The 14,058-nt window shown below is 38.7% G+C and overlaps 1 protein-coding gene across 1 annotated transcript in view; it reads right to left on the bottom strand.

Annotated features, from left to right (window-relative positions):
- Positions 1 to 14,058, bottom strand: part of ANOS1 (anosmin 1) — a 358,629-nt gene that overhangs the window by 50,366 nt on the left and 294,205 nt on the right. Inside the window, exon 9 of the mRNA XM_069761580.1 lies at positions 11,334 to 11,480. Within this exon, the coding sequence (XP_069617681.1) occupies positions 11,334 to 11,480 (147 nt within the window). The remainder of the gene's footprint in view (positions 1 to 11,333; positions 11,481 to 14,058) is intronic.

Genomic DNA, 14,058 nt, shown 5'->3' on the forward strand with positions numbered 1-14,058 from the left:
CTGTGTAGAGTCAGAGAGTAACTGAAATTGATATGTCTGTGAAGAATGTGTGATCCACATGGAGATTCAGCAGATACCACAATGCAGGTTCCTGTGCTAGTCGCTAGATAATTCTCAAACCATATGACTTATATAGTCATTTCTGTTCGGAGGCTTGCTCATGACTATGCACAACCACAAACCCATTTTTCAAATTACAGCAACATTGCGGGTTCTCATGTGCATGAAGATGTGTGTTTTTAATTATACAGTGAATGTATCAAGTATGCACTGTATGGCATTTCATTCATCCCCTGCTACTCCTGATTTTGCTTAACATGCAAGATGAAAGATTTTTTTTTTTTTACAATAATGTCCTATGGACTGGGAATGTTGCGCATGTCCTATAACATATGCAACCATGACACAATCAATCTTTTAAAATATTTTTTGAATAAATAGTATTGATTTCTATTAAATCACTACATATCAATTAACAAAGCAACACATTTATTAGCAATTCTCTGCAATTTCATGTCTACAATTCATATGCCTGCCTGCTGTATATGTTCTTGTCATCACAAACGGCAACCTAGGCCACGATCACACTAGCAGTATTTGGTCGGTATTTTACCTCAGTATTTGCAAGCCAAAACCAGGAGAGGGTGATAAATCCAGAAGTGGTGACGTGTTTCTATTATACTTTTCCTCTGATTGTTCCACTCCTGGTTTTGGCTTACAAATACTGAGGTAAAATACTGACCAAATACTGAACGTGTGAATGTGGGCCTATTAGGCCTCCTTCACACATCCGTGTCTCTAGCACGTGTGGTATCCATTTTTTTTCACGGACACCAAACACACCCATCATAATCTATGCTGCTATGCACATTTCTGATTTACATGGACCGTGTGTCTGTGCTAAACATAAGGAGACAAGTCCTTTTTTCAGGCACAAGGGATGTCAAGGGCCAATACAAGTCTACGGGTGCGTGATGTCATCCATATTCTGTCCGTATATAACATTGTAAAGTATAGGAGAAGTTTTGTAATTTAATTCTTTCTTTATCCATACTGGAAAAATACTGATGACACACTGATGGTAAAAACCAGTTTTTCACATACATGTTTTATGCGGATATGTGAAGACCTAAACTTGCATAGTATGACTTTGCAATAAAGCTTCGTCTGCCCATTCTTCTTCCTTCAGTGAAGGGGGCATTAGGAGTGTAATAACTAATCTAGTTTACTGCATTATGGCATTATGTAACCATGCAAACACATAGGTTTGTATAGGAGCAATACAATAGTATTTTTAACCAGGTTCTAGTTGCAAATTTATTATACTTTTACGTTGACATAATACAAATTCTAGTTATATTAGGAATATGTCTTCCTAATGGCCTGAATTAACTCAGGATGAAATCATCATCTCTTCAGACCACATTTATTATCTGATGTCTGTAATTCAATGCTTTTGTTTTAATATAGTATCTCTCCCCATACAAGCACCATTTAAAGCAAACCCATATTCTGTTCAAGGAGTTTTTGCATCATCTTTTTTCAGAAGAGCTCTGTTCTCCTGCTTGCTGCTTGTCAGGGAATGGTGCACTCCTAATGACTGACAGTTTCGTAGCAGGGCTCGAACGGTGCGCTCCTCCATGCTGCATCATTAGAGCACAAGGGCTCTGGTGGACACTAGTTTCAGAGCAGTGCCTGCAAGCTCTATAGCAAAGAGCTTGTAAGTGCTGCTTGCCTAGGAGACTGGCCACCACGGATAGACTCTAAAGGCAATGAGCAGGAAACTGTATAACAAAAATCCTTCCATTCTTGAGAATAAGTGGTAAATAAGTTAATAAAAAATAAATTGTGACGTTGCTTGTCTTTACTAGGGCTTTGCAATCAGATGAGTCAACCGAGTCAATCCCTTTAATAGTAATTTTAAAGTAGCTTTTCCTAATGCCCCCAGCATAACATAAAATCTTCCCTAAAGTATGCAATATTCTTATATTGGTGCTCACAGATTTGCTTAATGGGTTTTGAATTTCTCACCAATTCTGAAGTATTTCTCTATAGCCAGAATATCTCTTGTCTTTTTGTAATAGTCACTGCCTTCAATATTCCTTTGTATTAATGAATTCTATAGGCTGCATCTACTGTGGAGCAATATGTGTCCTCATGAGACAAAATCCTGATTAAGAACTATTCATTCAGTCAAATAAATGATACACAAGAAGTGAGCTGGAGTATAAAACCAAGGGGGAAAAAAGTCACTTTCAATAACGATAATGCAACCAAAATATTACTATTCAAAGACAAACACGCTAAGCCCTCTGAATAGCTGTGGAATTCCTCCGTACAATGGGTCTTTGTTCTCCTGCCCTCATACTGTATGGTAGTACAGTGTGGAGATGAACTTATGATCTATGTCTCGCTATATCTTCCTTCTCGTCTTAAGAAAGTGCAAGGATAACAGTAGAGGACCAAGCATTCCTGCCTGACTAAATGGATTAGCTACAGACCAGAACTAATCACTGTAGCCAATTCTTAATTCAGCCAGTGTGCATCATGTTGTGCCCCATTTTTCTTAAGGCACTTGTAAAAGAATGCTATTTGTATCTCTTCTGTCAATTAACTCTGCTTTGAGTCTTATTTATACAGATGTGCCCTGGATTTTTTGCCACGCTTCTTCACTTTGAACATGGTAACACAGGGAAGGAATTTTAAATATTCATCTTTTGGATTTTTTTTCTTCCATTGTATTTAATGTTTGCAGTTAATATGAATATGTTTGCTTTGCATGATCTTTTGTACAAGGAAAACCTCTGGTACACATTACCTGCAATGTAATATTTATCTAAGAAAATGTACTTCCCCTTTGTTCACCTCATTGATGTTTGAGGGGTTTTATCCACAGAATAGATATAGGATTTTTCTTTATTACAGTCACAATATTTATACTTGTTTCAACACTCTTCCTAAGGCCGGGGTCAGACTTGCGTGTGCAATGCAAGAAACTCGCACGAGTCTCTCACATCAATACCCGGTCCTGCCGCTGGAACTCGGGACCGGAGTGTGCAGCTACATGTATTTCTATGCAGCTGAATGCTCTGGTCCCGAGTGCCAGCGGCTGTGCCAGGTATTGATGCGAGAGATTCGTACAAGTTTCTCGCATTGCACACGCATATGTGACCCTGGCTTAATTCTCACAATCCTACTAAGAATATATGTAATACACTAAGCCCCAGGCTTGGACTGGCCTACAGGAACACAGGAGAATCCTTCGGTGGGCCCCTGTGCCAGAGTGGACCACCACCCTGTTATATGAGATGTACTTGGAACAATATACTTGAATCACTATGTACAGACAAAGGCAGAGTCTTATTTTGTTAACAATCTACCCAATTCATGGTTATAAAAATTTGTGATTGAGGATAATATCACATTTGCATGTAGCTGAAAAGTGGGGTCCTGGAGTTGATTACTGGTGGGTCTGTTATACCATAGTCTGACACTGCATAGCCTTTTTCATCCAACCATGTGTATATGAGAAATTAGATCAAATATAGAAACATTCTTGGGTTTTCATTTATTAGGACCCAATGGAAAGCTATTTGCTAAGTAGAAGACGCTTCCATTCTGGAATCAGTTTTTTGATATATTACATGCTAGGCCATCTATTTATATAGTAGTGAGCATATAATAGAATACTTCTGCTGTAGTGACCACTGCATAGAATTTGCATGGCCAAATGAAACTTCTCCTAGATGATCAATAGTATCAGAAGCTTGACCTGCCTCAATCAGCCAAAAAATGGCTTTTATACAGATGTAGCCAAGTTTAAATTTACAAACAATGCGCCATCTTGATTTCTTGTCACAGAATGTTATCTCACTTAAAAATGTTAAAAAGAATCTATCAGCAGGACTTTACCTCCAAAATTATTAATATGTGCATGTAGCTCTTCCAAAGACAAGTACAGCTACACCTTTACATGGCCGGTCCACTTCTCCATTTCTGAGAAATCAGCATTTGAATTAATATGTAAATGAGGCTGAAGATCTGAAGCCTCTGTCATTTTAGCATTATTTCTCGCCCAGTGCCACTGCTTGACTGACATCCTCTATGGTGTGGGAGTTCAGGCAAGGTAGTTGCCAGTCAAGTAGGAGGAGGCACTGCTGGGCGAGAAATAGAGCTGCAGTGAAAGGGGCGTTAAATCTACACTCTCATTTGCATATATTAATTCAAACACTGAATTCTCATTAACAGAGGAAAAGACTAGCCATGTGAAGGTATTTATGAACTTGTCTTCAAAAGAGCTACATGCGCATAAATAGTTGGAGGTGTGATATCATTTTGAAAGAATCGCTTTAAGTTAAACTAATATTGCACAAGCCATTGATGACTTTCATCTAAGGTGTCAAATTACAATTATTTTTAAAGGGAATGTGTCAGTAGGATCAACTCTCCTAAATCGTCTATATGGGCATGCAGGTCATAAAAAGCTGAATAATATGATATATTGATATGTGCAATCCGATATTTTATTCCAGAGAAATCCACATTTTTATTGATGAGCTGTTAAGATCTATGGGCTGAATACAGATCTCCCTGAGAATCTGCCTCCAGATTTTATTTTAAATGAAAGTTGGAGTAATCAGCATGAGAATTGTAATGACCGACAGTCTGTTCTCCTGATCTACATGTCTCACTGTTAACACTCCCTTTCATTAAAAAAATAATCTAGAGACAGAATCTCAAGGAGATCTATTTCTAGCCCAAATAATAAATAATGTGGATATCTCTGAAATAAATTGGATCACTGATATCAAGGTACCATGTTATTCAGCCTTGTAAAACCTGCATGCCCATATGGATGGATTAGGACAGTTGATCCTATTGACAGCTTCCCATTTAAAAGAAAGGAAATACCACTAACTACCAATTTACACATTTACCCATTTAAACGTTTGGAAAAGTATAGTTGTGCATATACCATCTTTTACATTATATTTTATAAATTAGCCCAATGTAATCGCAGCAAAAGGTATTAAGTTAAAGGGGCCGAATAATATTGCATGCCCCACTTTTCAGTTTTTGAATTTCCACAAAAACTCTAACCAATAAATTTTGTTCAACTTCACAGTTGTGTTCCACTTGTTGATTCTTCACCAAAAATTTACATTGGGTATCTTTATGTTTGAAGCATGATATGTGGGAAAAGGATGAAAAGTTCCAGGGGGGCAAATACTTTCGCAAGGCACTGTATGTCACATTGATAGCAAGTACAAACAAGAAACAGGGAGGAATACACACATTGTCAATATGTACTCCTTGTAAAGATTCTTCTTAAAGAAAATATTTCAAATAATATGAGGACATTCTATTAATCTCCTTATTATTTTCACATGGACTTATTGATGCTTGGCTGGTCACAGTGTATGGTTCACGGTTACTGGAATTAAAACGGTACATTACCTTATTGTATCATTTAGCAAAAATGCTTCATATAACACAGTTTCATAAACAAGTAGTGATGTGAATGATTGAAAAAAAAATGTTTATAATAAATATGCAACCGAGGCAAAAATAGATGCAAAAACTGTATGAGGGTCCTTTCATCTTCAACAGCTAACAGACAAAACGTGAAAAACAGTATCATCAGGAAAAACACTGCATAAAATAGGCGTATATTTGACTTTTCTTGTGTGCATTTTTTATATTTTTCTACTTTTTCTACCATTCACTTGAAGGAGTGAAAAATGCTTCCAAGATGCTTAAAGAATTGACATGCTGCAGATTTGCAAAAAAATAAAAAGATTTGACAAAAAAAAATGAGCAACATGTGCAAGAGATTTCAGTAACCTCATTGCTAGTACCATTAAAATAAAGCATTTTTCCATGACAAAAGCATGAAATAAAACATGGAAAACATGCAGCAGTGAATATGCCCTAAAGTAGCAATAACTAATTGATGAAAATGCATCAGTGAAAACATCTGCCATAGTAACATAGTAACATAGTTAGTAAGGCCGAAAAAAGACATTTGTCCAACCAGTTCAGCCTATATTCCATCATAATAAATCCCCAGATCTACGTCCTTCTACAGAACCTAATTGTATGATACAATATTGTTCTGCTCCAGGAAGACATCCAGGCCTCTCTTGAACCCCTCGACTGAGTTTGCCATCACCACCTCCTCAGGCAAGCAATTCCAGATTCTCACTGCCCTAACAGTAAAGAATCCTCTTCTGTGTTGGTGGAAAAACCTTCTCTCCTCCAGACGCAAAGAATGCCCCCCCTTGTGCCTGTCACCTTCCTTGGTATAAACAGATCCTCAGCGAGATATTTGTATTGTCCCCTTATATACAGTACTTATACATGGTTTTTTTTTAAATTAAGCACTCATTAAGGCCTCTTTCATACTTGGCACGGTACGGGTCCGTCGCTATACGTCGGGCTGATGTACTGACACACGTTGTAAAATTTGTGCACGACGTGGGCAGCGGATGCAGTTTTTCAACGCTTCCGTTGCCCATTCTGAAGTCTGGGGAGGAAGGGGCGGAGTTTCGGCTGCGCATGTGCGGTAGGTAATGGCGGACGTGACGGACAAAAAAAACGTTCACTTGAACGTTTTTTCTTGACGACGGTCCACCAAAACACGATGGATCCGTTGCACGACGGACGCGACGTGTGGCCAGCCATCGCGATCCGTCGCTAATACAAGTCTATAGGTAAAAAAACGCATCCTACAAGCACATTTGCATTATCCATTTTTTTCCGCCGGATTTGTTTTTTTCTCATAGAGTTGTATTAGCGACGGATTGTGCCTGATGGCCACACGTTCCATCCATTTTTTGCCGGATCCATCAAAAAAGCTGTTTCTGCCATACAGAAAACACATACAGAGGAACGGTTTTTCTGTCTGGCGAAAAAACGCACAGTGAAGGATCCGGCAAAAAACGGATGAAACGTGTGGCCATCAGGTACAATCCAGCGCTAATACAACTCTATGAGAAAATAACAGATCCGGTGGAAAAAACGGGTGATGTCACTGCTCTATAGGACCTTCAGTGACAAACTGACAGGAGACAATAGCTCCTGCAGTGCATCACTAAGAGGTTACTAGAGTTCAAAGTCTCACTTTATGGCAATTGCTGCGTGGGAAAATTTCTCACACAGCAATGCCAAAAGTGAGACTAGGGACTATTTTTTTAACAGCGGCGGAGGAATACAGTGCGGAAGGATATCTTCCTCCCGTCATTGTGTTCCTGGAGCCCCTAGAGAGCGGTTGCATCAGCTGATGCTGCTGTTCTCCACAGGAGATCGTCGTGGGACACTCATGGATTTCTGTGGATCAGGGAGTATTTTGGTTGTTTGTTATTTTAATCTTTTCTACAGATGACATTGGCTTCGGGGATTAAAATGACAAGTGATGGTGAGTATGTACTCTATGTTATTTGTACTGTATGTCTGTATGTATGTAATTTATGAATGTATTGTATGTAGTATGTATGTAGTATGTATGTAGTATGTATGTTGTATGTATGTATGTAGTATGTATGTAGTATATATGTAGAATGTATGTAATGTACGTATGTAGTATGTATGTAGTATGTTGTATATATGTAGTATGTATTTAGTATGTATGTTGTAGGTATGTAGTATGGATGTAGTATGGATGTAGTATGCATGTATGTATGTGTAGTATGTATGTAGTATGTATGTTGTATATATGTAGTATGCATGTAGTATGTATGTAGCATGTTGTATGTATGTAGTACGTTGTATGTATGTAGTATGTAGTAGTATGTAAAATGTATGTAGTATGTATGTAGTATGCAAGGAGTATGTAAGTAGTATGTATGTATGTATGCATGTAGTATGTATGTTGTATGTATGTTGTATGTATGTTGTATGGACGTTGCATGTATGTAGTATGCATGTTGTATGTATGTAATATGTTGTATGTATGTTGTATGTAGTATGTATGTATTTAAGTTGTATGTATGTAGTATGTATGTTGTATTTATGTAGTATGTTGTATGTATGTTGTATGAAGTATTTTTTTATTTTTTATTTTACATTCAACACATTAGCTGGATGATGGGACTACTACTGTCCCATCATTGGCTAATGTGTCAATCACTGCCATTGTAGCAGACATAGCCCGATGGGACTTGTAGTCCCATCGGACGATGCCTGCACACCTGCACAGACCCCCCGGCAGGCCGCACAGACCCCAGAGAGGCCCGTACTGACCCTCGGCAGGCCGCACAGACCCCCGGCAGGCCGCACAGACCCCCCGAGAGGCCCATACAGACCCCCAGCAGGCCGCACAGACCCCCGAGAGGCCCATACAGACCCCTGGCAGACCACACAGACCCCTGGCAGGCCGCACAGACCCCCCAAAAGGCCCATACAGACCCCCGGCAGGCCACGCAGACACCCGAGGCCCATACAGACCCCCGGCAGGCCGCACAGACCCCCAGCCGGCCCGCACAGACCCCCAACAGGCCCGCAAAGACCACCCCATGGTCACGCACAGACCCTGCCCGCACACACAGATGCAGTCTCCGCCCACGCACCGCCCACACTCCATTATAGTGCATCACTGCACTATAGAAACTTCTGATTCCGGTATTTGATATCTTAAAAATATCGGAACTCAGTATCAGAAATCCGATACAGTGAATATCGGCCGATACCCGATATTTGCAGTATCGGAATGCTCAACACTAATTATAAGGAATACAATTAGCTGTCAGGAAATAAATTCCTATGCGTCAGCCATTGCTTCATGTGTCTGACCAAGTATCTGCAACCCTGACTCAACCCTGAGTAATAAAGATTTTTTCATGCTTGTGATAATTAAAAAAAAATGAAAACCTTAAATAAGTATTAAAATCACAATGCGTTTCTGCTCTAGAAGACCCTTCCTCAGGTATATAAAATAAAATGACTTGTGGGGAGTTTTATGTACACCCCTATCCATATCCATTATCTTTTGCTATTTTCCAATATAACTGTATAATTGAGCTTAAACTTGCTAACAGCTTGTAGTTTTATTATGGAATCATAAGTGGATTTACCACAACCCATGTAAAACATGTTTTTGATTTTAGGAAAAGACAGTCAATGCAGTTGTTAATATTAATAAAAATTAAATCTAGGGGGTGTAATGCATTGCAATGTTTTTAATAAAGTGTTGCCTGTGTTTAACTCTATATTGAGTAATGTTCTTATATTTTGTGTGCAAGAATATTTGATATGGAAAACATTTTTTTGTAGAATCCAAATGACTGATAATCCTATTAAAAAAATCTAAACATTAGAAATTCCAATGTCTTTCTGGTTGAACTGAGACTGCCCTTCTTAAAATGAACTGGGAATAATAGTAAACTAAACATCTTCATAATTTGATTTAATGATGTTTTCAATATAGCTTAACATGAAGAGAGATATGGCAAAGTTGGATTTATTTAGCGTTCCTTGTTTACTGAGGTTCATGATAACTCATCATTACCTGTGATCCTATAAGATGACCTGTGACAAGCTCCAAATGATCCTCTACTTTGACAAATTCACTTCTGCTGAATTTATATGAAATAACTGGTGCTTATAGATAGAAAATTACTTGGTAAAAAATATGTAATTCAGTTGTAAAATAAAGGAGAGCTCAAACTGACATGGCTACATTCAAGAAAGTTCAATAAAATATAGAGTGCATTACTACAGGACTAACATGTAGCATTGCATCCCCTACAATGGCTTTCTGAATTCATTTGGCTGTTGCTAGGCCTTTTTGAATCTATAGCATCAGAAATAACTTTTCCATCCATGTGGCTTTTCTTAGACCTAGCTTAATCCATATAACTGCTACTTGGCCTTCACAGCCAATATGAAACCAACTAGTCTATTCTCAATCTATATGGCCAATAGTCAGGTTTATGAACCAATATACCTGAAGAACAACCTAGTAGACCATAAAATGCTCTCTATACATTGTATTTGTGTCCAGTAATAATGCAATAATGTATTCTTTAACAGTATAAAGTTGGAGAAGTTTTGCAATCCTGAGTTCCAAATACTACAGGGTGGGCCATGTATGTGGATGCATCAAAATAAAATGGGAATGGTTGGTGATATCAACTTCCTGTTTGTGGCACATTAGTATATGGGAGGGGTAAACTTTTCAAGATGGGTGGTGACAGTGGCAACCATTTTAAAGTTGGCCATTTTGGATCCAACTTTATTTTTTCCAATGGGAAGAGGGTGCATGTGACACATCAAACTTATTGAGAATTTCACAAGAAAAACAATGGTGTGTGTGGTTTTAACGTAACTTTAGTCTTTCATGAGTTATTTACAAAGTTCTCTTTGTTTACAGCCATTGACATGTTGCAGAGGTTAACACGTGAGGAGCGCATAGAAATTGTGTTGATATCTGGTGAACGCAGTACCTGGGCCATTGCAGCAGATTTCAAACTTATTGGGGTGGGCCATTTATATGGATACACCTAAATTGCACGGGAATGGTGACAGTTTTCTTGCGCAGGGTGTCTTGCAATGAAATCTGCTGCAATGACCCGGGTACTGCGTTCACCAGACATCAACACAATTTCTATCAGCTCCTCATGCGTTAACCTCTGCGACATGTCAATGGCTGTAAACAAAGAGAAATTTGTAAATAACTAATGCAAGAATAAAGTTACGTTAAAATCAAGAACACCATTGTTTTTCTTGTGAAATTCTCAATAAGTTTGATATGTCACATGACCCTCTTCCCATTGAAAAAAATAAAGTTGGATCCAAAATGGCCGACTTCAAAATGTCTGCCATGGTCACCACCCATCTTGAAAAGTTTTCTCCTACCATATACTAATGTGCCACAAACAGGAAGTTGATATCACCAACCATTTCCATTTTATTTAGGTGTATCCATATACATGGCCCACCCTGTACACTAGCCCATAGACAACCTCTAAATTTTACACCAGACTAAACGTGCATTATTTTAGTCTAAATGAACCACAGAATTGGGACATGAATACTATTCACCACAAGTCGCTATGTAGGGTTAGTAAGTATTCTATGTTTTTACAACCAGCCAAACTAAGATATATTCTGCATTCGCGTCTGGTCAGAAATCAATATATATTCCAGCTTTTAAGATAGAATATAAATGCTGACAATTGTCTCTCGACCTGTATTCACCAAGCTGCTGTGGCCAAATTAACTTTTTAGGGACATTGTCTTGGGAATAAGCTAGCAATTTAAGTCCAAAAGTAACCATGCTTTTATATGTGAGATGCACAGAAAAAAAAGATTATAAGAACAAAATTTGTATTCACCTTCTGTCTTTTTCCAGTAAACTTTGACCTGAAGTTGATTATCCTGGTAGAAAGGAGCTCCAATTTCAAGCATGTGAGCGGTGCGTCTTCTTTGAGGCGGCACTAGGGTATCAGTCTTCATTTTACTGACTTTTGATACTTGATCCTCTGAAAATAATTAAATGATTTATTAGACTCTAGGCAACATCTAATATTAATAGTAAATTATGTTTCCATTAATCCATTTGCTAGGAATTCTTTTTCAGGGTTATATTGATCTTCATCAGGACGGTGAAAATCAAAGCAAATCAAAAGTAATGGAGAAGAGCAAGTACTGTTCTTTAACAACCAAACAAACAGTGTAATACAACCTGAAAACTGTAGACCAACTTCTATTTGTTCTGAATTTTGTAACTGTTATTTTTTTGAAACAGCTGTTAATATATATTTTAACCTTGTCCAGACAAGTGTATGGATCCATATGCAGTAGGGAAAAAAAGTATTTAGTCAGCCACAAATTCTGCAAATTCTCCCACCTAAGAAGATCAGAGAGGCATGTAATTGACATCATAGGTAGACCACAAAATCACCTTGTCTGATTTTACAAAATTTACTTTGCAAGTTATGGTGGAAAATAAGTGTTTGGTCACATAAAACATGCAAGATTTCAAGCTCTCACAGACCTGTAACTTCTTCTTTAAGAGGCTCCTCTGTCTTCCACTCATTACCTGTAGTAATGGCACCTATTTGAACTTGTTATCAGTGTAAAGGACACCTGTCCACAACCTCAAACAGTCACTCAAAAAAACTTCACTATGGTGAAGACCAAAGAGCTGTCAAAGGACACCAGAAACAAAATTCCAGCCCTGCACCTGGCTGGGAAGACTGAATCTGCAGTAGGCAACCAGCTTGGTGTGATGAAATCAACTGTGGGAGCAATAATAAAAAAATGGAAGACATACAAGACCACTGATCATCTCCCTCAATCTGGGGCTCCACACAAGATCTCACCCTCTGGGGTCAAAATGATCACAAGAATGGTGAGGGAAAATCCCAGAACCACACGGGGGGACCTAGTGAATGACCTGCATAAAGCTCGGAGCCCCATAACAAAGGCTACCATCAGTAACACACTACACCGCCAGGGACTCAGATCCTGCAGTGCAAGATGTTTCAACCTGCTTAAGCCAATACATGCCCGTCTGAAGTCTGCTAGAAAGCATTTGGATTATCCAGAAGAGTTTTGTGTGAATGTCATATGGTCTGATGAAACCAAAGTATATCTATTTGGTAGAAACAAAACTCGTCATGTTTGGAGAAGACAGAATGCTAAGTTGCATCCAAAGACCACCATACCTACTGTGAAGCATGGGGATGGCAACATCATGCTTTGGGGCTTCTTCTCTGCAAAGGGACTAGGATGACTAATCCGTGTACATGAAAGAATGAATAGGGCCATGTATCATGAGATTTTGAGTGGAAACCTCCTTCCATCAGCAAGGGCATTGAAGATGAAATGTGGATGGGTCTTTCAGCATGATAATGATCCCAAGCACACTGCCAGAGCAACAAGTGTGTGGCTTCATAAGAAGCATATGAAGGTCCTGGAGTGGCCTAGCCAGTCTCCAGATCACAACCCCATAGAAAACCTTTGGATGGAGTTGAAAGTCCGTGTTGCCCAGCGACAAGCCCAAAACATTACTGCTCTAGAGGAGATCTGCATGGAGGAATGGGCCAATATACCACTAATGTGTGCCAACCTTGTGAAGACTTACAGAAAACGTTGGACCTCTGTCATTGCCAACAAAGGATATATAACAAAATATTGATATGAACTTTTGTTAATGACCAAATACTTATTTTCCACCATAATTTGCAAAATAAATCTTGCCAAATCAGACAAGGTGATTTTCTGGATTTGTTTTCTCATTTTGACTCTCATAGTTGTGGTCTACCTATGATGTCACTTACAGGCCTCTCTCATCTTTTTAAGTGGGAGAGCTTGCACAATTGGTGGCTGACTAAATACTTTTTTCCCCACTGTACATAATAAAGAGCACAATAAAGTTAATACAGTGCCTTGAAAAAGTAGTCATGCCCCATGAACTTTTCCATACTTTTTGATGCTATACCTGCAACTTAGATGCATTTTATTGGGATTTTATGTGTTATAAAAACACTAAGTAAGAAGGTGTTTGTGAATTATACAGGAAATAATATAGGGTTTCTGAATATTTTAAAAACATAAATCTGAAAATTGTGACATGCATTTGTCTATAGCACCTCTGAGTCAATTCTTTATAGGACTACTTGCCACTTCAATTACTGCTGCAATTCTTTCAGGTCCATCTCTACCAGCTTTGCACATCTAGAGGCTGAAATTTGTCCCCATTTTTCTTTGCAAAATAGTTCTAGTTCAGTGAGATTGGATGGAAAGCTTCTGTGAAGGGCAATTTTCTAGTCTTTCCACAGATTGTCAATGTGATTTAGGTCTGGGCTATGACTGGACTATTCAAACACATGAATATACCATTGTAGCTCTGGCAGTATTTTTAGGGTTATTGTCCTGCTGGAAACCTACTTACCAGTCACAAATTTTTTGCTGCCTCTTACAGGTTTGCCTCCATGATTGTCCTGCATTTAGCTCCATCCATCTTCCCATCTACTCTGACCAGCTTCCATGCCCTGCTGGAGAAAAGCATCCCAACAGCATGATGCTGCCACCTCCATGTTTGATGATTTGGAT

Source organism: Ranitomeya imitator, chromosome 3, assembly GCF_032444005.1.
Source record: "Ranitomeya imitator isolate aRanImi1 chromosome 3, aRanImi1.pri, whole genome shotgun sequence".
NCBI lineage: Eukaryota > Metazoa > Chordata > Amphibia > Anura > Dendrobatidae > Ranitomeya > Ranitomeya imitator.